The sequence below is a fragment of the Misgurnus anguillicaudatus genome, chromosome 23 (assembly GCF_027580225.2).
Source record: "Misgurnus anguillicaudatus chromosome 23, ASM2758022v2, whole genome shotgun sequence".
Taxonomy (NCBI): Eukaryota; Metazoa; Chordata; class Actinopteri; order Cypriniformes; family Cobitidae; genus Misgurnus; species Misgurnus anguillicaudatus.
Window position 1 is genome coordinate 36,126,916 of NC_073359.2, and position 24,310 is coordinate 36,151,225.

Consider the following 24,310-nt stretch of genomic DNA (forward strand, 5'->3'; position numbering starts at 1 on the left):
ATATATTCAACTGCAAAATATATAATTTTATACATACGTTAACATTTTATACAAACATTTACATTTTGGCAAAAAAACAAACATATTTTTTTGCCGTATGGGTTGTACAATTAGAAATGTATTTGTTGCTCCTGAAATTCATTTTGAAATTACGGAGCACCTAAGGCGACATGGAGAAAAAATTTAATTAAGTTTTGTTTTGCGTGCGCACGTGAAAGCGAAAGTTTCATGTGCGCACGCGAAACTAAACTTTAAAAAAAATTCTGCACATGAAGGTTTCGCGTGAGCACATGAAGCTAAACTTTAGATTTTTTTTACTCCAATGTCACCTTAGGGGCTTGGTATGACATAATATATTAAGGTTAAAACTAAATATAATTTAAAATTCAAAAATATATTTAAATAAGCTTTAAAATGTGTTTAGCATATATTTAAAACATAATTTTGGCCCAGATAAATGTATTTTTTGCCGTATGTGTGTTAATGTTGTACGGAGCCCCTAAGGGGACATGGAGCAAAAATTAAATAAAGTTTAGTTTCGCATGCGCGCGTGAAACTTTCACGTGCTCACGTGAAACTATCGCTTTAACATACGCGTGCGATAGTTTCACGTGAGCATGCGAAACCAAACTTTACAAAAAATTTTGCACATGAAACTAAACTTTAGATTTTTTTTACTCCAATGTGATCTTAGTTGCTCGATAATGTTGTCAGTAGATTTTAGATGTGCTGCTGTAGCATTTAAATAAATATATATCAAATGTTAAATCACAGATAAACAGAAAAACAGAAAAGACTTTGTTTTTGTTTAAAGAGTTTTATTTGGATAAATATTAGATTTACTTACACACAGTAAGACACAGTATTTATCTTTAATATTCAAAACTGCTATGAAGATTCAGTCAAAATGAAAAAGCAGTAAATAATTATGTACAGCATTATAAGATAAAAACACCTTACAATACACAGAGAATTGAAAGAAACTAACAATACAAAGTTCAGTAATAGTTTAGTTTGTTCTGGTCACGAGTCGTGGAAGTAGGGCTGGAAAACGATTAATCGCGACCAAACATTTGCAGAATAAAAGTTTTTGTTTACATCATATATGTGTGTGTACTGTGTATAATAATTATGTATATATAAATACACACACATACATATACAAAAAATGTAAATATTATTTATAATTATATATATAAATATACACATATATATTTCTTAAACATATACTTCCATTATTATTATTATATACTATACAAAAGCATATAAATGATGTAAACAAAAACTTTTATTATGCAAACATTAGTCGCGAATAATCGTTTTCCAGTCCTACATGGAAGACCTGTCAAATAAATAAAACCTAAACTAAACACACAACTGAATGATCTTCATCTCTGAATAAATACAAGCACACAAGAGACAGAAGATCAAAGTCATGTGACTTTAGCTGCAGGTATTTACACATGAGGTGATGTGATGGAGAAGCTGTGTGTATTTACTGATGTTTGTTCTTCTTTGGCTGTTTGTGACACCAGATCAAATGATTATCAATATTTATCTGTAAAAATACACAAAGACTTTAACATGTGATTGGATTTGGGACAGAAACACTGCTTGGGGTTTTTCTCTTCATTGAGGACTTTTATTTACACTTCACATTAAGATCAAAGTTTTATTATCTGGAAGAGATTTTGAGACTTCAGCAATTCATTATAAATTTGGTGTGAAGACTCTTTTCAGTTAATTAATATCAGGGAGAAATTATTCACTCACATTTGATTTTTAAAATCAGTATTTGGGACAATAATTTCATTTTCGTAGAAATGTTTAAAATTGCCTGTGCACCATGGAGATTTGCTTAAAAATAATTTAAAAAATTACTCTTAAGAGCAATACTGTGTTTGACTGTACGTCCACACGAGACGCGAATGAAGCATTAAGCGCAATAGACATCCTATGGCGCAATTAGTGCGAAATACGTGGTACAAATATTTGATTTGCATTACGCGTGATTCGCGCGAATCGGAAAATCTGAAATTTGGCGGATATTCACGCCGCGTCAAACAAACAGGAGTTTGCTCTAGTAATGACATGATTATGACATAGTGAGCGGAGGCAGAAATACTAACAACGAAGGAAAAAATCATTGTCGCTTTGTACATTTATAGAAACAGGAATAAAAAGGATTTTGCTTGAAAGAAAGTAAGCGAGGAGGTCAGACAATCTGTTAAGTTGTAAACACTCTATACTCAATTTGAGCTATATATATACATATTGAGATTACAAGCTAGCTTAAGACAGCAAATTAAGCGTATTTGCATCTGAATTTCTAAATTTTCACACGTCCGTCTACGCGTGAATAGCACGATTTATTACCTTCATACGCATCTAGTGTGAACGCACAGTAACACAAGAGGAACGTTTATCATACATTATACATATTCAGCTGTGGGATGAGGAGGAGGGGCCATTGTCACTCCTACGACTGTCATGCTCCGCCTCCCTTTCTCTCTTCCCTGTCCCGCCCCCAACAGGCAAAGGTCCTGAAGACACAGAAACAACCAATAAAAATAGAAAAAGTCTTTCTGATGTCACGTTGAACAGACGTGATTTATTTCATACCTGGTTGATGCGGGACCGCAAACTGGTGGGCGTGGCCTGTCAAATCACTCTGAGTAACATAGGGCGACGTACGGTGGCCTGTAGAGGACATAAAACTTACATAAAACTGATTGAACTTGATACAAAGTATACAAAAAAAGAGATGTTTGTGATCTCACTGAGAGCGTGTCGGTGTCTCCTGTGTTTCACACCGCTGGTACTCGGCTGACTGCGAGCATCGCGCTGCTCTCTTCTGACCCCTGCTGGACACACACACAGTTTACATCTCGCTGGTTCACATTCACACTTGTACATCTAGTCATGAAGAAGACTCACGGTAAGATGGCACGCTCCTCTGGGGCGCAGGAGACGCCACGACTCCTCTGCCTTCATTCACGCTCGCCTCCTCCATGTTATTGGATGGCACGGTGGCAAGGAGACCTTACAGACATACATGATGAGAATCAGACATGAAAAACAGAACCGACTCCGGGCCGGAACTGCACCAGAGATTGACTTCAATTTGAATTCGTAAGAGCAAAGACGTGTGAAGATCTTACTGAGTCCTCTGTATCTGGAGAGCTGTTGGTAGATCTGTCTCATCCTCTCGATGTTCAGTCGACTGGCCTCCGCGTGGTTCACCATAGGTTTGGGATAATCCACCCCGATCACGCACTTGGCGGCGATCTGCACGTCTTCCGGCGCGTTCCAGGGATCGTAGATGAACTTGGCTGGAAAATCTCGGAGGGCAGGTAAGTAACGTCTGGAATGAGACGGAGAGATTAAACCGCAGCGTCTCATCACAACCTTCACAAAACCAAAGGTAACCAAACCAAAGACTCCACCCACAAACCCTGACATCACAGACCTGATGAAGTCACCGTTAGGGTCGATTCTTCGTCCGAAGCCCACGGGACAGTAACAGTGAAAGAACTGCTGAAAGAAAGAGCTGCAGGAGTGACAGAGCCAGCTGCCAGCGTTCACGCTCCAGTCTGCGTCCAGTAAGAGCTCCTCGAACACCTGCGGACACAGCAGCGGTTACACACGACTTCATTCAGTCACACCGTACCCATAATGCACTGGGCTCCGTACCTTCATGCCCTCCTCCCAGCTGATCCACAGATCTCCACGGGTCAGGAAACAGGCCACGGCGTGACGCGCCAGGTGATGGATCCAACCCTCCTCACGCAGTTGGGTCATGATGGCGTCGATCCAGGGGAAACCCGTCTTAGCTTCCGCCCATTTAGCCAGCGCCTCCGCGTTCTTGTCCCACGGGATCCGAATGCAGATGGGATTTCCCTCCATCCGGTCGAATCGAGGATTATTCGTGGCCGCCGTGTAGAAAAACTCCCTCCATAGGATCTTATCATAGAGCGAGATGGACGGTTTGTCATTCTTCTTGACCTGAGGACAAACAATACAATACTTGTACATCACAGGTGTATTTTTGTGATGTTTTCAATCAGGTTGTGTGTATGTATGACCTTCTTATAGAGCTCCGTGAGTTTATAGTAATAGAGACGACACGACAGACAGCCGAAACGCAGATACGGACTCAATCCAAGAGGACTCGCCAATAAAGGACTGGAGTTCATCTTGGGCCGCTCGAAGTTCTCCTGCCATGCCTGAAACAGTTAAAACAAGATTTAGTTGTGTTTAATTTATAGTTTAATGTTGTGTATTGTTGTGTTGTATAGTCGTACAGCAGCGGCGTCAGGTCCGAGGTGTCTCTCCATGCGCTTCAATGCCTCTGATTCTCCTCCGGGCCAAACAGCAGGAGCCAAACCTTCAGTGTCGAACCCTGAACACAAACACACACGCTAGATATAATCCATCTGTCCTGTGTATGTGTGTGTGTTTGTGTGTGTGCATGTGTGTTACCCAGTTCTTCCAGTTGTGGTACGCTGTATTTCTCCCGATGGTTTTCATTGACAGGTGTGACACAGTTTCTCATGAGATCTTTACTCAGAGGTTCTGCTGGAGGTTCTGGTGGCTCCATATTGCTGCTCACCAGCGTCTGGAAGTGTTTGTATGTGAGAGGAGGCTGACCGCCGTTCAGTGTTATAATCCTGACAAACACACAAACACACACACACAATAAATCATTTCATCTCATTCCTTTACTAGAGATTTAAAGGTGCTCCTGAAGTTCCTCACCTGTCCAGATCATAAAGCGTGTGCGAGATCTTCACAACGACCTCCACTCCGGCTTCAGATGCCAGTTTCTTTATCGCAGCGTCTCGCTCCTTACCGAACGGCTCCGAGTCGCACTCGAACGTCAGTCGATTGACCTTCCATTCCTGCAGACAGGTGCATTGTGGGAAAACTCGACTTGTATACGTGCAGATATCTGTGACCTGAGATCTGCTGCTGTTACCTTGAAGAGTCGAGGGAAGATGTTGGCAGGTTGACCACGGATCACAAACAGACACGAGTTGAGTTCACGAAGACGAGAGTCCAGATCCTCTAAAGACTGCAGGAGAAACCTGAACAAACCCATCATCATCATCTTCATCATCTTCATCATCATAGTGAGAACATCATAATTCAATAAACTGAATATACAGGAAGTAGGGCTGTCACAATGATTAAATAATCGTCTCATCGCGACTTTTTTGACCTCATCGCAATGATTTCAGATCACCGCAATGATTGCATATTTCTCTAGAAAACACAAGGGGGAGCTGCAGCGCCTGTATAAACGAGACAGTATCTAATGCCACTCCTTGACTGAAAGTGTTACATTACAAAACCATTTAATACAGTGAAAAACAGTATTTAAAGAAATGCTGCAAAACTTTGATAAGCATTATGAATTGCCAGGTAAAACCTACATTTTCAAAACAACTCCAAATTTAGGGAAGTGAAGGATGCTATTCTTAAGGATCTGTAACCGTGTGTTCACACCGGCCACATTTGAGGCGTCAAATTCGCGTCTATCGCATCTAGTTAGTCGTTTGAACATTTTGAGTTTACTCGCTTCATTTGCGCGTGAAAGCTGTGCATGAAATTCTAGTCAATTAGACATTCACGCGGAAATTTGGGTCATGGGAGGGGCTTCTGCGACTCCGCTCGCATTCTGTAATCACATTACTAAAAGAGCAAGCTCCTCATTGGTTAACGCGGCACGTTTTTTCCCAAGGTTAAAATTTTTTAACTCGCGCGTTTGCCGTGGCAACGTTCAATTCGTGCCATTTGCGCGAACTAGACGCGCAAATGAGGTGGAAACGCATCTTCGCGCCACGCTAAACGCCTCATTCGCGTCGCGAGACCTCCAGACGCATGTCAGCGCGTCTTCGCATTAATGTAACATTGACATCAGTCGCGCTACACGCCTCTACCGCGGCTTTGAAGGAATTCATTTTTTTGCATTACTAATATGACCTTCGTATAATTGCCTACTATTTAAGGCTGTTCTGGTATAGTCAGTTTATTTTGATTGCATTTAAAAAAATATATTTATATTCAGTAATTTTTCAGACACTTTATTGTGTTTATTTCTTATGAAGAATTTTCAGTTTTTTTATTAAATATTCATTACTTTGAAATATATGTTGTGTGTATTAATATTTACTGCCAGGAAAACCTTGCAAAATTTTTATTTTAAATAGTCACAACAATGTGTGAAAATTATTTCATGAACAAACAAAAATCTATGAGAATTAAAATTAAAAGCCCTAAAACAGGCGACTAATCGCCGAAACCGTCAAAGCCCTAAAACATGCAATTTTTTGTCAATAAAATTTGTCACAATTTATTAGACAATCGACCGTCAGCCAAATTTCATAGTCATGACAGCCCTAACAGGAAGTGTCTGTATAAGGTCATGAGATCAAAGACACCAGCAGAGGGCGACACAAATAACTCAATCTAATCTGACTGTTAGACGGATTTATTTAATCAGACAGACGGACAGAAAGTATGTGGGTCGTGTCTGATGTCATCACGTGCCAGTTCGCCTGGGGTCAGATCACGTGTGTCTCTCTGTACATGTGTGTGCATGTGTGTTGACCTTCTGACCTACTGACATGTTTTTTAACATGTTCACCTCAAACTCTTACTGTCTGACAAATTACAGCAGTTTTTATTCATGCAGTGAAGTCACTTAAATAGAAAATCATCTCAGCACATTTTGTTCCGAGTGGTCGGGCAGTCTGCCAGTCTCTCTCTCAGCCAATGTCTCTTTCTCTCTTTCTCTCGCTCTGGGATCAAAACCTCTGGCACGAGCGAGTCCGGAACATAGTGTTCTCTCCCGCAATGCCTGACATAACTGTAAACCTCTCTCTCTCTCTCTCTCTCTCTCTCTCTCTCTCTCTCTCAGTTTAACATAATAATAATATGACAGTAATACTACTAACTCATTCACCAATAAGAGCAGCTGATTTATATATCAACTTAAGCCTTATTAATTCCTGCTAATCAATCCAAGAGACTCTGACATGTATCAGGAGTGTGATAGATAAGTGTTTAGTTTAAAGGGGACATTTCACAAGACTTTTTAAGATGTCAAATAAATCTTTGGTGTCCCCAGAGTGCGTACATGAACTTTTAGCTCAAAATAACCCACAGATCAGTTATTATAACATGTTACATATTTTTGGGGTGCATTCTTTTAATGCAAATGAGCTGATAAAATGCAAACACTGATCGCTATAATGGTGGTTTGTTGAAATTGTCAATTATTTTCTCTCTATCTGCATTAAATGTCAGTGCTGTGGTTGGATAGTGCAGATTAAGGGGTGTTATTATTATAATAAGATCCCCTTCTGACATCACAAGGGGAGAGAAATTTCAATGAGCTATTTTTTCACATGCTTGCAGAGAATGGTTTACCAAAACTAAGTTACTAGGTTGATCTTTTCCACATTTTCTAGGTTGATAGAAGCACTGGGGACCCAATTATAGAACTTAAACATGGAAAAGTCTGATTTTCACGCTATGTCTTCTTTAATATCATAATGATTTGAATGTTTGTACTGTATGTGTGTGTGTATGTGTATGAAGTCTCTTACCTCCACCTGTTGACCCCGAGGTTGGAGGCTCCGGCGAACCAGGGGTCAAGAAAGTAGACACAGCGCAGTGTATCGGCACCCTTCACCGCCTCCAGAAGGGCAGGGTTGTCATGGAGACGCAGTCCCTTCCGAAACCAGTGGATGGAGTTTACCACCATGATGATCAAGAACTCTTCTGCAACACATCAGACACTTAATTATCAACACTAACCTGAACTAGACATCCTAAACATCTCAACCACAACCCAAAAAAAAAAAAAAACGTACCATTGTTGACATACTAGGATACTATTCTTTAAATACACAAATATATGACTATCATATTTGTTTGCTAAATAACATAATCGTGTATATATATGTTTTTATTATTATTTATTTATGAATAAACAAGTATTGCATTAAAAATAACTTTTTTATTATTTATTGCTTATTTTTAAGAAAAACATCTATTTTATGATTATTATTATTTTAAATGTTTAAAATCCATCACAAACATGATGACAATAAACTGATGTTCAATATAAGTATATATAAGTTCAGTATATATTTTTTACAAAATTTTGATTTACATTAATTTTCTTTTCTGTATTTAATTGGATAATTTACAGTCTGTGTCACATAAAATAGCACTCTTATTAACACTAGCAGTTCTAGATTTGTATTATATATATATTTGAATGATTTATATAAGTGGGTCATGACTTTATGTAACATTTATTTCTCTTTATATTTCAATCAAAGCGCACTCGTGTGTTAAGGCATCACTCTTCTGACGTGTTATTAAAACAGAAGAGTGAGATTTAAGTAAGTCCGAGTGAGAAAATCATCTCAGATTGTATGAAGATCTGATCACTGCTGCAGGTCTGATCAACACAAACTGACTTCAGCCAGGTTACACAAAACCCGGCGCTTTCATAACACTTCTGCCAACTGCGCATGCGCCGACACGATAGACTTCAGCATGGGTATAGATGTGGATATGATAGATTGCATCTTAATCATTATTTACACTGATTTTAAAGACAAATGTGTAACGGTGAGTTTTAAATACAGGTTATGTGACACATTAGCTATGATTTAAATATATAAAACGACAACAATCACTTAATAGATTATCTTTAAAGCAGTGTGTTCGCATCTATTCAAGTACATCTATACCGCCGGCGCACCGCCGCAGTAGGTCAGCCTGCTCGTGTCCCAGATAAGGAAGCTACACATTGGTCCATCCGTTTCTGACGTCAAAACACCCGTCTCACGTTTATGCGGCGTGGACTAAGAGAGCTTTGCAATATGTTTTGATTAATTTTGGAAACTCGATAACATTTAATAGAATTTTAACGTGCGCCCAAGTGGTTCATTCTTTATGTAGGCCCAATAGTGAAGATGTAATCGCAGAGATTCCTAAGACCTTCGCCCCGCCCTTTTCTCCAATCGTCTGTCTGATTGGCCACGTCCTCAGGGACCCGGATGATCACGGGTGCAGCTCCTCAGAACGCCATTTTGGATCTGAGGTCCGTGTTTCTGTATGTCAGATGAAAATAGCGTTCATGAGAGGAAACTGCGTAAAAGAGACCTTCACGTTACCTCTAAAGATTATCAAGTTTTATCATATCATCTTTGTCACAGCATTCTAGCCCAAACTGTACTTTAACCATAAATAACATTATTATAATATATGAAATAATAATACACAATATAAATGTTAAGAGAGTTACAGTATAATAAGGTGATTCATTTTTATCTGAATATTGATGAGCAAAGCAGCTGTTAAATGAAAAAAGAAGGACATATTTTCATCCTTTTTTAGGTCCTTTTGGGAGGCTTTTATACCCAAACATTCCTTTAACCTGTTTGACAGTTTCTGAAAAAACTTAGATTGAATAACTCTGATCAAAACTAAAAACGGATAAATAATTAATTGGTCTTTTAAAAATAAACTGCCATATACCCACTTTATAATGTGGCATAATTTTAGTATTTTGCATTTGAAACCTACAAAAAAATCCACCTTGAATGTAGTGAACTGGCTGTTTAGTGTGTTGAATTATTAAAAGGGAATATATTTCATGGTAATAATATTTGATAGAACTTATTGTCGGGTCTGTTTGTGTAAAGTGCTTTTGTTTTTCTTTTATGTAAAGTATTGTGTATCTGATGAATTTCTATTAATATTAACTATTTTGACACAGTCAAAGGTAAAACAGATAATGAATTGTTTATTTAATTGTTTAGTTAGTTAGTTTAGGTCGTATCCGTAACAACTTGCCGCTGAATTTTAACCACTTTAAAAATTAATTCATCTTTCGTTCAGGGTTTAGTGGTTTAGTGTAGCGTTGAGTTTTGTTCAGGCGCTCGCCGGGGCGCTTTGTTTTGGGGTCCTTCCTCGAAGCTCCGCGCCAGTCGCTCATCCACAATCTTTTAAATATCGTCCGTTTTGTGTGGTTTTTCATTCATTTTTTACTGTTTCTGATATTTCATCATTGAGATTTTGCTTATAACGCAGCAGTGATGAATCTGGAGTTGCTCGGTGAGTTTAGCGGTTTGTGAATGTGTTAGCTTTGTGCTAACTGCTGTTAGCGCTCTTTTCATGTTTATAAACATTCAGTAACAAACCTGTATAGGAACATAATATTTAATATTTTAACACATATTTTCTTAATCTGTACTTATTAAATGGTTTACTACCCTGCACTAAACCTCTGTTATGAACTGTCAGATTAAAGATATGTCATGAATATAATAATAGGGTTTGGGTGTTACTGTAGCTGACAGTGAGACCATGAGTTTGAATCCCAGTGAACACTGCAGAAATACAATCATGTGCATGTTAACATATACAAATAATTGAATGCTGTATTAAAATGCATTAATCAAAAGTGTTTTCTGTTTCACAGAGTCGTTCGGGCAGAATTATCCAGAGGTACAGCAACACAAATATGATTTAAGATCCACTAAGAGTTTAATTGATGTAAAGTTTTTGTGTTGAGTGTGTGTGTTGTGTTTGTGTATGCAGGAGGCAGATGGGACTCTGGACTGCATCAGTATGGCCCTCACCTGCACATTTAACCGCTGGGGGACGCTGCTGGCTGTCGGCTGCAATGACGGACGAATCGTCATCTGGGACTTTTTGACACGAGGCATCGCCAAAATCATCAGTGCTCACATACACCCCGTCTGCTCGCTCAGGTGCGTGCACAGACAAACGCATGCATACACGCACATGCATGTCTTGATTGACACAGCATCATTTTGTTTGTTTGTCATGCAGCTGGAGTAGAGACGGACACAAGCTGGTGAGCGCCTCCACAGATAACATCGTGTCTCAGTGGGACGTCCTGACGGGAGATTGTGACCAAAGATTTCGTTTCCCCTCACCGATCCTCAAACTGCAGTATCACCCCAGAGACATGTGAGTGTCTACTAAACTGTGATTTCTTTCGTATGTGCCCCGCACTTTGTGCTTCACATGTAATGTATTTTTAGGGATAAGGTACTGGTGTGTCCCATGAAGTCAGCGCCCGTCCTGCTCACGCTGTCTGACTCTAAACACGTGGTGCTGCCCGTAGACGATGACTCGGATCTGAATGTGGTGGCGGCCTTTGACCGGCGAGGCGAATATATTTACACAGGCAATGCCAAAGGAAAGGTCAGAGGTCGAGCCATGCTGCTGGGCACTGATTTACACCTTGTGAAATTTCTCTAAATGTTTGTCTTGTCACAGATTCTGGTGCTCAACACAAACACGCAGGATCTCGTGGCATCGTTTCGAGTGACGACAGGAACCAGCAACACCACGGCCATCAAATCTATCGAGTTTGCACGGAAGGGCAGGTGAAGTATAAACACATTTCTGTTTTCATCTTTCGTAAATATTAAGAAATGTCACTTTCTTAATATTACGGCGATCTCCTCCAGCTGTTTCCTGATCAACACCGCCGACAGAATCATCCGCGTGTACGACGGCCGGGAAATTCTCACCTGCGGGCGGGATGGAGAACCGGAGCCCATGCAGAAACTCCAGGACCTGGTGAACAGGTAAACACCTCGCCGATGATGTCAGTGTTTGTAAAACTGTTCGGTTTGATCAGATCTGTTTCGCAGGACGCCGTGGAAACGCTGCTGTTTTTCGGGTGACGGCGAGTACATCGTGGCGGGATCAGCACGGCAGCACGCGCTCTACATTTGGGAGAAAAGCATCGGGAATCTGGTGAAGATCCTGCACGGGACACGAGGAGAACTTCTGCTGGATGTGGCGGTGAGAATTGTGATCCATATATCAGCTAATACATGAGCAGAAATACACAACTCAACAATATTTGTGTGTTTGTACAGTGGCACCCAGTTCGACCAATCATTGCCTCCATCTCCAGCGGCGTCGTCTCCATATGGGCCCAGAACCAAGTCGTGAGTAAAGAAATGAAACGAGACAAATCCTTCAGATACGTGTAGGTTGAGATTGCATGATTGTTGTGTTTGTGTGTGTCTGAGTGTGTAGGAAAACTGGAGTGCATTTGCTCCTGATTTTAAAGAGCTGGATGAGAACGTTGAATATGAAGAAAGAGAATCAGAGTTTGATATTGAAGATGAAGACAAGAGTGAACCAGAGCAAACAGGTAACACACACACACACACACACACTCATTTATCATCTTTAATGCTCATGATCATGTAATAAACATCTCTGTGTTTGTGTGTCAGGTGCGGACGCTGCTGAAGATGAAGAGGTGGATGTCACTACGGTTGATCCAATAGCAGCTTTCTGCAGCAGTTTAGTAAATATCTCGAGCTAAACAAGAAAATCAGATATCACATTGCTGATAAGCTCCGCCCCAATAAAAGCTTATCGGCCCGTGTGTGCATTTGTGTGTTTTGAGTCACAGTGATGAGGAGCTGGAGGATTATAAAGCCCTGCTGTACCTGCCCATCGCTCCGGAGGTGGAGGACCCGGAGGAGAATCCTTTCGGACCGCCGCCGGACGCCGCCGGTCAGAACGTCGCGGCAGACGACGGATCTATTCACAGCGCCACTGGGGATAAAAAACAAAGACAGCCGACTACTGATGGAGGACCGCCCAAGAAGAAGATCCGAACCACTAATATAGAACTGCAGGGCGTTCCCAGCGATGGTGAGATGGCTTCAACTTAAGACTTTATTAAGTGTTCACATCCACAGATCATAACTCGCTTCATCTGTCTCTCTGTTTGTCTATCAGAAGTGCATCCGTTACTCGGCGTGAAGGGCGACAGTAAGTCCAAGAAGAAGGCAGCCGGGCGGCCGAAGGGCTCTAAAGGTAAAGATTCCCCGTTTAGACCCAAACTCAGCCGAGACAGGAGCAGACCAGACGTGTCACCAGTACCAGGTAAGACCCTGAGAGCGACCTCTGACCCCGCTTGCCTTCTGTAGCTCCCTGCAGTCAGTGTGTCTGTGTTGAGCTCCAGCGGACCTCGTCTGGTGCTGCTTCTGGTTCTGTTCCTGGACTTTGGCTCTGGAGGTTTCGAGCTCAGCTGTGATTGGCTGTTACATCTACTTCCTGCTTGCTTTCCTGCACTGCTTGTTTTGTATCTGTATCATTTTGGCGTTGATGAGCTGCAGTGCTGCGTTTAATTCATCTTTAACTCTTTCAGGAAATCTGCTCTCGTCGTCATACAAGCAGCATGAAGTTCATGGTTTGGACTGACTCCTCCGTCTATCAGCATCTTTATATGGACTCTAAAGACTGTGTTTGTGTTACATTATGACAGAAGGACATCACACACACCTCTCAGATCCGATCCTCGTGTAGATCCCGAAGGAATGGACAGCGTGTGTGTTGTGTAGAGTAGATCTGATCACAAAGGTCACATGTCATATTGATAATACTCGTTTTGTTATTCTGTGCGATTTCTTGACTGGTCAGGTTGTTTTCTTTTTTTATACATATTAAACCAGTTTGTTTTTGACAGCGTCGTGTCAGTTTGTGATGTCTTTTAAGATCAACATCAGCAGCATCTTGCCTCCATTTTGAGTGCTGTACTGACCGTGAGTGTCCAGCAGGTGGAGTCAGTGATGTGTGAATGAGAGAAAAGACACATTTCTGTTATTCAGGTCCATTTTGTGCTGTTTTCTAACGTTGGATTCCATTTTGGGTTTATTCAGAAACATTTAAAGTCTTCAAATGAGGAAAAACAGACAAACTTTAAGAGATTTGCTTCGTTTTCTATTCAGTAGGGGAGAGCGGGACACAACCTAAAGCTTTTGGGCTTTGGCTCTATCATTAAAAAATATTTAAGTTAGATGAATCATTATATATATATATATATATAAAGTAGCCGTGTTAAAAATTAACCCCAAATAAGTTTGTGCCCCGCTCACCCCTACAGCTGCACAGATGAAAATATGAATGTGTAAATGCATTCCTGAATTTGACTCAAAAACATCATTGCAAAATGTTTCATATTGATGCAATGTATTGTAAAATATTTCTATAGTTCAAAAGGGAAACATTAAAGGAATAGTTCAACCCCCCTCCCAAAAAAAATTGAGGTTTCCATAATCGGGGGACACCTGGAATTAAAGCCTTTTGAAAATATTGTCTTTTTATCTCTATATTATCTCTATATACTAACATACTACACTTGTTTCAGAAAATTTGTGAATGTAATGAAGATGTTCGAGATTTCACAGACGTTCAATACAAAGAAACTTCACAACTGGCAGGAGTATCTAATTAAAATCTCATCTTTATTACAACCACATGTACATCATATTCCAAGAAAATCATCTCTAAAAGTGAAACCGAGGCTTCTGTTCATCTGTGTGTTATATGAAGATGTCCGGTCCGTTCACATCCATTATTCACAGAGCGGCGAAAATGACGCCATTTCACCTCAGTATGATGAAGAGAGAGTGAGACAGAGAGTCACAGTTGTGAGGAGAAATTGTAAACACTTCAGTGCTCGGGCACCAAAAATAGTGCAGGTGGGAGAAAATCCTGATTTACTGCAAACACTGAGACGACTGATTCAGATCAAACACAAGAGTCTCGATCTAGAAACACAAGCTGAATGAATTTCTGTGTAAATTAGTAAAAAAAAACTGTTGGTATTGATGCACCGATATATCGGCCTATAATCGGTATCGGCAGATAAGAAAAAAATTCCCACTAGCAGACATTGGCTGATTGTTTAAAAACAGATTATTTTGAATTAGGTGACAATGACAACAAAGTTAACATTTGTACACTCTGCACTTCTAGAATTTCATAACATAATATTTTGAAACATGAGTAAAAAAACACTGTATCAGTAGATAAGTAATTGATTATCGGTATCGGCTGATAAAAGCATTTTTTACACTATTGGACATTGACCAACTGCTTAAAACATCTTTTTATTTGGGTGAACATGACAACAGAGTTGCCTTTTGTACATAATTTTTTTAAACCATTATTTTGTTATGGGTGCACCGTTATATCGGCCTATAATGGTATCGGCACTATCAGACATTGGCCAATTGTTTAAAAACAGATTATTTTGAATTATGTGACAATGACAACAGAGTTAACGTTTGAACACTCTGCACTTCTAGAATTTCATAACATAATATTTTGAAACATGAGTAAAAAAACACGGTATCAGTAGATGTCATTCTCAGTAATTGATTATCGGTATCGACAGATAAAAGCATTTTTCACACTATTGGACTGCTTAAAAAATCTTTTTATTTGGGTGAACATGACAACATAGTTGTCTTTTGTACGCTTTGCACTTCTAGGACTTCATAACATAATATTTTGAAACAATGAGTATTTTGGTAGTGATGCACCGATATATCGGCCTATAATCGGTATCAGCAGATAAGAGCATTTTTCCCACTATCAGACATTGGCCGATTGTTTAAAAACATATTCTTTTGAATTAGTTGACAATGACAACAGAGTTAATGTTTGTACACTTTGTACTTCAAAGATTTAATATCATAATATTTTGAAACAATAAGTAAAAAAACAAAACTATCTGTATCAGTAGATATTCTAAATAATCAAATATCAGTATGAGCAGATTAAAGCATTTTTGAACTAAATGAATTTCAGTGTTAATGTGTCAAAAAAACTGTTATTGTTGGTATGAATGCACCGATATATCAGCATATAATCGGTATCAGCCAAAAAAAGGATTTTTCACACTTTTGGAAATCAGCCGAATGCTTAAAAACATAATTTTTTTATTTGGGTGAACATGACAACAGAGTTGCCATTTGTACGCTCTGCACTTCAAGGATTTAATAACATAATATTTTGAAACGATCATAAACGATGATGGAGAAAAAACTAAACGATCTGTATCAGTAAATGTCATTCTAAGTAATGTAATATCGGTATCGGCACAGTATCGGTGCATCCTTAATTGTTACCTAAACTGTCAACTCATTTAATGTTTGTAAACCATAGTTATGTAAATGATCAAATTATGTAAATATTTCTGTGCAAAACTGTTAAAATTCGCATCAAATATACACAGAAATTTGTTCCGGTCGTGTTTCGTGAAATTGAAACCCGCTGGTTTGCAGAAAGGTGCGCCAAAAATATCAGATAAATTTGCACGTTAGAACAAAACGAAAACGTCAGTGCATTATCAGGATCACCAAAGTATTTTACTGCCGCTTTTCTCTCTATATATAATTCTTTAAAAAAGTTCTTTGTTTCTTTTCGTGACATCAATTGTGAAGAGCACAAGAAAAATAGCTTTAAAAATACTTTACAGAACTACAGTTATAGTGCAAGAACCGTCACACTTCACAACACACGCTGCCTGATCTCCATCATAACCCTGCACACCCGATCCAACATCCGTCCACAGATCATCCAATATTATTCCCAGAGTATCAGATTTATGATTGAGAGGAGGGGCTTTCCATAAATTCACTCAGCGAGCGGAAGACAGTCGGAGAGAATTTTCGAGTATCTTGTGCAAACGTGATTTAATCCGGATGTATTTTATAGTTTATTTGCGAATTAAATGATGATCTCATTGTTAGCACCAGCGTAAATTATCCGTGACGTAAACATTTCTTTCGTTGACCTAAGAAAATACACTTGCACCACATGAAATTCGATTAGTCTGGTGTCGGCATCTTATGTTGATATTGCTTCATGCGGTCGAATCAAACTGTGATAATTTCGCTTCGTAATAAAACGTCTCTTTACAACACGATGCAAAACAAGATACTGCAAATATAACATTGAAAAATCAATTAACAACTGTGTTCAGAAACGTCTGTATCTACAGTAAACCTCAATTTCAGGAGGTAGCTTTGTGTAGCGCGAGCGGTCCAACACAAACACACACACAAACACACAAACACTCACTGAGTGTCGCTATACAGTTGTGACGGTGAGTAAAGACGTTGGCAGCTGTAGGGCATCTTCGCTCACACCCAGACGGTTTCCATGAGTCAGAAGTTCCTCTACGGTCGTCCAGTCGTCGAACACCTTCCGGTTCCTCAGACGACTCAGTTTCTTCTGGCTCAGCTCCAGAACGGTACTGTAACTATTATCCATGTAAGCTCCTCCCACTGCGACCAAACCCACGCCTCCCCTCGCCTGCTGTTGTCTCTGTTTCTGCAGAACGTGTTCGCGACGCTCGGTGCGGCTCCAGTATCGACCCATGCGAATATCGCAGTGACTCTCCTCATCTGTGCTCATGCCGCTACGCTCGTCCGCCAGTCGAGACGCTCTGTCCCGCAACATCTGATTTCGAAACGCCCGCGTGTTTGTGCTGGGTGATTTACGGATGGCTGCGGTGGGCGTGTGGCCTTCCAAAGTGCTGTAGAGACCGCCTCCGCCTCCTGTGCCCGAACGGTAGTCGGGTTTAGGCCAGGTATCGTTGGCTTCCTGACTGGGCGTGTGACTCAGGGTATGATATCGCCCCTCGCTCGGTCGGCTAGGTAACGGTAACTCCGCTACAAACCTCTGCTGCAGGTGGGATTCAGTCGACGCTCGGATTCTGTTGTCGTCGTCGTCTGGAGGCAGCGCACGATTGTGGTCGTCAATCGGGGAGATCAGCGACTGTTGACTCACTGCATGTGAAGCGTGTGCGACGGGGTGTGCGATAGGGTGTGTCGTTAGGTGACCCATACTGTGCATAAGCGCCATATCCGGTTCTTCAGGTAAATTCATCGGCGGGTCGATTAAATGGCCACAGTGATGCAGAGTGGCACTGCAGTAGTTGGGCGATGCGGGGTGGCTCGCCCGTCTGCGATGCTCCATCGGCGCAGGACGGTGATGCAATGTCCTGCTTCTTCTAAGCATACCGACAGAGCTGGGGTGAGGCAGCACCCTCCTCTGGCCGGACGGCGTACTGCACGTGGAGTGTACCGCTGGATTAAACAGCGAGCCGCTACTGGAGCTGTGCCTGTTCAGACACGGACGCTCCGCCTTACGGTACTGCACGGACGAGACGCGGGACAAACCCGGAAGCGTCGGTACGCAGATGTTTTGAGGCTGAACCGTCAACGCCTCCGGGATGGCCTCCAGCTCGCGGTGTTTAATCTGACTGTCCCTTCGCTCGCGCGAACACGACTCCCCCTGGTGGTGCATGCGAGCGTTGTAATGACGCATGCGTTTCTCGAGTAGACGCTGGAAGCGTAGGAACTCGCCGGTGCTGACGCTGTAGAACCCCGAGTCGCTTAATTCAGATGAGATGAAGGACTCTGATGAGGGTGATCCTCCTCCTCCTCCTCTGTGGGCGTGGCACTCTTCAAGCCCCTCCTCCGTCTCCACCCCAGACAATTCACCCTGATGAAAACTGCCGTCCGTCCAGCCGAGTCCGCTGTCCAGCTCGTGATGTAGGGGGAGGTAACCCAGCGGTTTCTCCATCATATAATCTTCATCATCAGTCTGGCACAAACACACACACACACATTATCATTAATGCTTTGAACGGTTTTGAGGTGGAGAGTCATACCGAAGACAGACCGGTTCAGAATCCACACAGTATTTATGATCTCTAGTTGCCTGGTAACACATCACTTACATAACATCTGACTCCTCGTCTCTTAGGTGCTGATGGATGAAGATGCTTTAGAGAGTCACACATCACTCCGGTTCTACAGCTACAGGTTCTAGATTCATTTATTTTATTTGTTGACCAGATTTATTCTTTCTAAGTCCTGGTTATATATTCACACTCTTTTAAGATGAAATGCTCACCTGACTCTGGAAGCTTCTGGGTTCCTCCAGGTTGCTGTTACAGCAGCGGATCAGACAGTTTTGACTTTTTGATGTTCTACTGGAGAACTCTGGGTCCTGTAAACATCCAATTACACAACATATTACAAAACACTGAACCAAGCTGTGTTTCTAGGATTGTTTCTTATGACTCTCTCTCTCTCATTGCACATGATATGTGTTTTGTTTGAACACTGCAAAAAATGACTTTCTTACTTAGTATTTTTTATCTTGTTTTCAGTACAAACTATGGCTGTCAAAAGATTAATCGTGATTAATCGCATTCAAAATAAAAGTTTTATGTCTGTAATTATTTTGTATATATAATGTGTGTATTTAAGAAACATTTACATGTATATTTTTTTACTTTTTTATACACGTATGTATGTATTTATATATACATAATAATTACACACAATTCATTTGGTTTTGTAAGTGATTAATCGCGATCAATCTTTTGACAGCCCTACACTGCAAAAAATGATTTCCAAGAAAAAAAACGTAGTATTTTTGTCTTGTTTTCAGTAAAAATATATAAAATTCTTAAATTAAGATGCTTTTTCTTGATGAGCAAAATGATCTAAAAAAAAATAAGTCTAGTTTTTAGTAGTGCTGGGCAAAGATTATTCGCGATTAATAGTGTACAAAATAAAAGTGATTTTTTTTGCATAATATGTGTGTGTGTGTTGTGTGTAATTATTATGTATATATAAATACACACACATTCATGTATTTATTTGAGAATTTACATGTGTATATATTTATTTATATTTTTATATATTACATATTATATGTAAATTTGTAAAAATTATATATAAATAAAAAATCTGAAATGTATACATGTATGTGTGTGTGTTTAAATAAAAATAATAATTACACGCCGTACACACACATATATTATGCAAAAATGTACTTTTATTTGGTATGCTATTAATCACAAATAATCTTTGCCCAGCACTAGTTCTTAGACAAAAAACATCTAATTTAAGTGAATTTGTGCTTAAAACAAGAAAAAATTAACTTTTTTCTTAAACACTTAATTCAAGAAGAATTCAAGAATTTCTTTACCCCATTCTTGTTTTAAGCACAAATTCACTTAAATTATATATTTTTTGTCTGAAAACTAAACTTATTTTCTTCTGTCATTTTGCTTATCAAGAAAATACATCTTGATTTAAGAATTTTGAGATATTTGTACTAAAAACAATGCAAAAACACTAAGTAAGAAAGCCATTTTTTTCAGTGTATGTGTTTGTGTGCATTCCCGAGCGTAACTAAAATCATGAATAACTTACATGATATGCCGGTCGTTCTCTGTGCTGCAAGTCTCTGGATGTGTTCGGCAGATATTCATACCTGCTTCCATCTCTACAGTTAACAGGCAGGGTCATGTGATTATAGTAAGACCTGCGAGCACATGAAAACCACATTAACATTTGTTTATGTGTAGATTAGCTGTGTTGAGTATTATATACTGATAACACAAGCCCCGCCTCCTTTCTTTAGATATAGCAATGACTCCACCCACTACAGCCAACTAAAGTCATTATAATACGAAGAGATATGAATATTACATCACATATGACAGCAATATTAAACACTATGAATAAAGTCACAGAGGATTTTAAATGTCCGCAAAGTACATGCTGACATCTATTCTCACCATATGACTAGTTAACTGAAGGGTTAACTGTATACAGTAACAGTAATGTGTGATGTGTCAAACTTGTGTTGATGCTAAACTAATGCTGCGTTCACACCAAACACAAAGCGTTCCTTGCTCCTTGCGGGATTTACATTTTTAACGCTTGAACTAATTCTTCAACTTGCGTTAAGACGCATTTGAGTCAAATAGCGCATGTTTTTTGCCCTGCGTGAGTTTGCTTCTTTGAAGTGACTTTGTATGTAGTCTACTCGTGCAACATCTTTGAATTCGCGTTTGGTGTGTACACCCTATTATGCTGCATACACGCCAAACGTGAAGCATTGCGTTCTTCACTCTAGATTACTTGCGAGATTTAACTTTGTGTCATGCTAATTTTTCGCTCAATTTAAATATTTTCGACTAGCGCGAAAACACGTTTGAGGCTAATAGCATGTGTTTTCGTGGCAATCATGCCGCCCAATTCGCATCACCCCATGTGAGTTTGCGTCTTTGCGTTGACTTTGTATGTAATCTACTCGCGCAAATCGTTTAATTTGCGTTTGGTGTGTACACTCCATTATGCTGCGTACACAACAAACACGAAGCATCGCATTCCTCGCTCTAGATTACTTGCAGGATTTAACTTTGCGTCATGCAAATTTTTTGCTCAAGTTAAATATTTTTGAACGGCACGAAGGGCGTTTGAGGCTAATAGCACGTGTTTCCGTAGCAATCATTTGCATCGAACCGCGCGAGTTTGTGTCTTTTCGCGTCTTTGCACTGATTTTGTAAGTAATCTAATTGCGCAAATCGTTGATTTCACGTTTGGTGTGTACGCCCCATAAGAGTTTGACAATAACACTGTCTCAAAAATTCACACATCACTTTTGCCAGAAGCTTCATACACATGAGAGACAAACAGTCCATGATACAGCTCAGTTTGACATCGGACAGAACTACAGGATCATTAATCCAGCAGGTGGCAGCAGAGAGGCACAGGTGTGTCGTACCTTTCGGAGTGCGGCAGTCGAGGTACCGTACACGAGTGAAGACGAAGAGGATCCCACGACCGTTCCGTCTGCGTACTGCACTCCATCGTTCTGTTATACTGCAGGCTCCGCCCACCACGTCCCTCAATCTGAAGCGTGATTGGCTGCTCATAGCTGGCCAGGATACGGAAGGCCTCTCGTTTCTGCAGGTGACTTAAATCCCGACCGTGAACCTGAAACACACACAACCGACATATCAGACGGACATAAAGACTCTGATCTGATGATTTACACCAGACTGCTTTAAGTATCGGTCAGACGGATCTCATGCGCTCTATTTCACTTCATATCTCTCTCTCTCTGTGTTTAATCACACTGATATAGGTTGACTGTAATGTCTGTAAAGCACAGATGTGTAAACACATTCGCCCTATCAGCACCCCAGCTGCCCGTCGACCCGATCTGTTCTGGACCTCAGGCTCACACACACACACACACACACATAAAAACTGTATCCAACATCACTGCATGAGTCACAAGCACACAACCGTGTGTGCTTAAAATGAGAGAAGACATTGGACGTGGTGCATGAGCATCAATGTCACTCCTAGTCACCATCACAAACTAACACACACACACATTACAATCAGACACGCACAAAATACACAAAACTAACCCCCATCCCGTCGCCCATCCACGGCCCTGACAGTCGACAGCCCATCACCACGGCAACAGATGAGCAGGATCGTGCCTGGATGCTGATGTGGATTCACGCTGAACGCCGGATGAAATAGAAGAAGAAGATGATGATGAAGAAGAAGAAGAAGCTATGCAGCCGTCGCTGGCACACATGAGCACACGCGCGTGCATGCATGCAAGCATGCAGAGCTGCAGTCAGATCCAGCGCAGTCGGATAACACAATGCCGTCTCTCTCCTCCGCTCCACAGCACTGCCACTCCAGCGCTCAAGCCCCGCCCACAGCTGCATAGTAACCCTGCTGGAACGCAAGCCACGCCCACTCGCTCACATACCAGCTGTGATTGGATGTGCAGGGGTGTCTGTTAGCTGAGAATGAAATCTGATTGGCTGGCACAGGTCTCTCTCTCTCTCTCTCTGCACTATAAAGACAAGAAATAAATATTGTGTTTTATTAATGAGGCTCTGATAGATAATAAAAGCACTTCTTATATCCAGAGCTGAGAGCAGATCTTCAGGACCTCTGGTTTAGATCTTATCTCGCCTCTCATCTGGGTTTTTTAAGGACTCCCTGTTTTTGGATGTAACAGGACCTGACAGCAGTCAGAGCAACACAACGCTGCAGATGAACACGTGAGATCTCTCCAGCGCACGACACGACCATCAGCAAAGTGCAAATCTGTGTCAAAGCCATCAGACGTTCAAATAAACCAGATGATCTTCATGAATAAATCAACACGCGTGTGTCTTCAACTCCACTGAAAAATCTTACTGCTCAGATGTTTCTCCTTTATAGCTCAGAAGATCTAAAGGAGCATTTAGTGTGTGTGTGTGTGTGTGTGTGTGTGTGTGTGTGTGCGCGCTTGTGTGTATGTGCACACACACGCACACACTGCTCGGGGGCCATGTCAGTTCAGATCAGATAGACAGCAGTTGCACTGCGGGCAGTGTGTGTTTATTTGTGTGTGTGTGTTTGGAGGAGGACACAGACACACACTTCCTGTGGGATTACCCATAATGCCTTGGCTCACCTCCAGATGGCGATGTCCCGCTTCAGACACACAGGAGCAGAGCAGGTCAACGGGTCCCTAAAACCAAACACATGTATGTGACAAGCATCTTATAACAGATTATGAGTGGAGTCTGAGGAACACGCGTGTGTTGCCATGGTGATTGGTGAAAGCCCTTCATCCGACACACACACACACACCAAATATAGACAAACCCTGCTGTCAGTTCACATCATACACAACAACACCTATGATGTCTACAACCGCAGTCAATTATATATCTATACACACAGATACAGATTGTGTACTATAATATGTTATATATTTATTAGATGCTATACTGCAGGTAGAGCGTTGTGTTAGCAACACACTTACTGTTAAATTGCACACTTGGATCATTTGCTATGAAATATACACTACATTTATAACATATCTCGATTATAATGTTTATATTGATGAAATGTGTCTGATCTCTGCTATATCACTGAAGGATGGGAGCTGTCGCCATGGTAACAGATACAGGACTGCCACTGGCACAGAGATGCCCTGAGATTCACATCTAGATGTACTAATACATCATCTGTTCGTGTTGTGTATGTGTGTGAACAGAAATGAACATTTAATCATATTTATGCCTAATAAACTCGTGTATTTTACACATGTATGATGTGATTTACTTGTCCGCTAGATGTCGCTGTAATACTTTAAACATAGAGATTCATTACTGAGTTTATACTATTCATAACCCATAACAACAACAACATTGTGTGATCTAATAAAGAAGTAAATACACATAAATACCTGTTTATGTATGTTACATACACTCACACGTGTTATATTGTGGTAAAATTAACGGAATTATATAAGGTCTCTCAGCGTGTGTTACCTTTGTTTAGTTTGACTTGGTTTTTTAGGTCCTGTGTGGGTGATAACCTAACACAAAATCCGACAACATCAGAGGAAAACAACGTTATAGCGTATCTATAAATAAACACCGAAACCTTACGGTAAAAGAGCGACCGCACGCGCCTTTGTTTTTCCCCCTCAATGTCGTCACGCATACCTGAGCTGCGCTTGACGTAAATCTCCATATTTGGAAACGGACGGAAGACGAGCGTCACCACAACACGCCAGTGTTTTCCACCCTGAC

At 40.7% G+C, this 24,310-nt stretch overlaps 3 protein-coding genes across 8 annotated transcripts; 1 reads left to right on the top strand and 2 right to left on the bottom strand.

Annotated features, from left to right (window-relative positions):
• Positions 1–1,590: 1,590 nt before the first annotated feature.
• LOC129453269 (cryptochrome-1) lies at positions 1,591–8,530 on the bottom strand. Of its 2 annotated transcripts, XM_073862035.1 has the most exons (14): positions 8,377–8,530; positions 7,614–7,782; positions 4,979–5,087; positions 4,759–4,901; positions 4,483–4,670; positions 4,305–4,402; positions 4,086–4,226; positions 3,694–4,005; positions 3,470–3,621; positions 3,162–3,364; positions 2,938–3,042; positions 2,781–2,861; positions 2,623–2,700; positions 1,591–2,543 (listed from the first exon to the last, which is right to left on the bottom strand). In XM_073862035.1, the coding sequence occupies exons 2-14, from the start codon at positions 7,769–7,771 to the stop codon at positions 2,443–2,445; spliced, it is 1,869 nt and encodes a 622-aa protein (XP_073718136.1). In that variant the 5' UTR covers positions 7,772–7,782; positions 8,377–8,530; the 3' UTR covers positions 1,591–2,442. The 2 variants fall into 2 exon arrangements, with proteins under 2 accessions (XP_073718136.1, XP_073718137.1); XM_073862036.1 differs by lacking the exon at positions 8,377–8,530 and having other exon boundaries at positions 7,614–7,796.
• Positions 8,531–9,955: 1,425 nt separating this feature from the next.
• Positions 9,956–13,552, top strand: LOC129453268 (retinoblastoma-binding protein 5). Of its 4 annotated transcripts, none has more exons than XM_073862290.1 (14): positions 9,956–10,140; positions 10,508–10,533; positions 10,627–10,799; positions 10,882–11,022; positions 11,097–11,259; positions 11,335–11,444; positions 11,529–11,648; positions 11,715–11,868; positions 11,946–12,017; positions 12,109–12,226; positions 12,312–12,379; positions 12,486–12,738; positions 12,826–12,972; positions 13,238–13,552. In XM_073862290.1, the coding sequence occupies exons 1-14, from the start codon at positions 10,122–10,124 to the stop codon at positions 13,288–13,290; spliced, it is 1,617 nt and encodes a 538-aa protein (XP_073718391.1). In that variant the 5' UTR covers positions 9,956–10,121; the 3' UTR covers positions 13,291–13,552. The 4 variants fall into 4 exon arrangements, with proteins under 4 accessions (XP_073718391.1, XP_073718393.1, XP_073718392.1 ...); XM_073862292.1 differs by having other exon boundaries at positions 12,826–12,903; XM_073862291.1 differs by having other exon boundaries at positions 12,312–12,378; positions 12,491–12,738.
• A 762-nt stretch (positions 13,553–14,314) lies between these two features.
• LOC141359595 (uncharacterized) lies at positions 14,315–24,179 on the bottom strand. 2 transcript variants are annotated; one of them, XM_073862288.1, is made up of 7 exons: positions 24,047–24,179; positions 23,182–23,238; positions 22,130–22,572; positions 21,475–21,686; positions 20,115–20,226; positions 18,802–18,897; positions 14,315–18,489 (listed from the first exon to the last, which is right to left on the bottom strand). In XM_073862288.1, the coding sequence occupies exons 3-7, from the start codon at positions 22,172–22,174 to the stop codon at positions 16,969–16,971; spliced, it is 1,986 nt and encodes a 661-aa protein (XP_073718389.1). In that variant the 5' UTR covers positions 22,175–22,572; positions 23,182–23,238; positions 24,047–24,179; the 3' UTR covers positions 14,315–16,968. The 2 variants fall into 2 exon arrangements, with proteins under 2 accessions (XP_073718389.1, XP_073718390.1); XM_073862289.1 differs by lacking the exons at positions 22,130–22,572; positions 24,047–24,179 and having other exon boundaries at positions 23,182–23,454.
• Positions 24,180–24,310: the final 131 nt, after the last annotated feature.

What these genes read in the sequence shown, in the direction of transcription:
- LOC129453268 (XM_073862290.1), top strand. An exon ending in GAGTTTGCACGGAAGGGCAG is followed by an intron (nt 11,445 to 11,528) that starts GTGAAGTATAAA and finishes GATCTCCTCCAG; the next exon opens with CTGTTTCCTGATCAACACCG. An exon ending in AACTTCTGCTGGATGTGGCG is followed by an intron (nt 11,869 to 11,945) that starts GTGAGAATTGTG and finishes GTGTTTGTACAG; the next exon opens with TGGCACCCAGTTCGACCAAT.
- LOC129453269 (XM_073862035.1), bottom strand. Translation starts at nt 7,771, where the DNA reads ATGGTGGTAAACTCCATCCACTGGTTTCGGAAGGGACTGCGTCTCCAT. An exon ending in GAGACACCGACACGCTCTCA is followed by an intron (nt 2,701 to 2,780) that starts GTGAGATCACAA and finishes TGTCCTCTACAG; the next exon opens with GCCACCGTACGTCGCCCTAT. An exon ending in TGCGGTCCCGCATCAACCAG is followed by an intron (nt 2,544 to 2,622) that starts GTATGAAATAAA and finishes CTGTGTCTTCAG; the next exon opens with GACCTTTGCCTGTTGGGGGC.
- LOC141359595 (XM_073862288.1), bottom strand. Translation starts at nt 22,174, where the DNA reads ATGGGCTGTCGACTGTCAGGGCCGTGGATGGGCGACGGGATGGGG. An exon ending in CGACTGCCGCACTCCGAAAG is followed by an intron (nt 20,227 to 21,474) that starts GTACGACACACC and finishes ATGTGCTCGCAG; the next exon opens with GTCTTACTATAATCACATGA. An exon ending in CCAGAAGCTTCCAGAGTCAG is followed by an intron (nt 18,490 to 18,801) that starts GTGAGCATTTCA and finishes TGTTTGTGCCAG; the next exon opens with ACTGATGATGAAGATTATAT.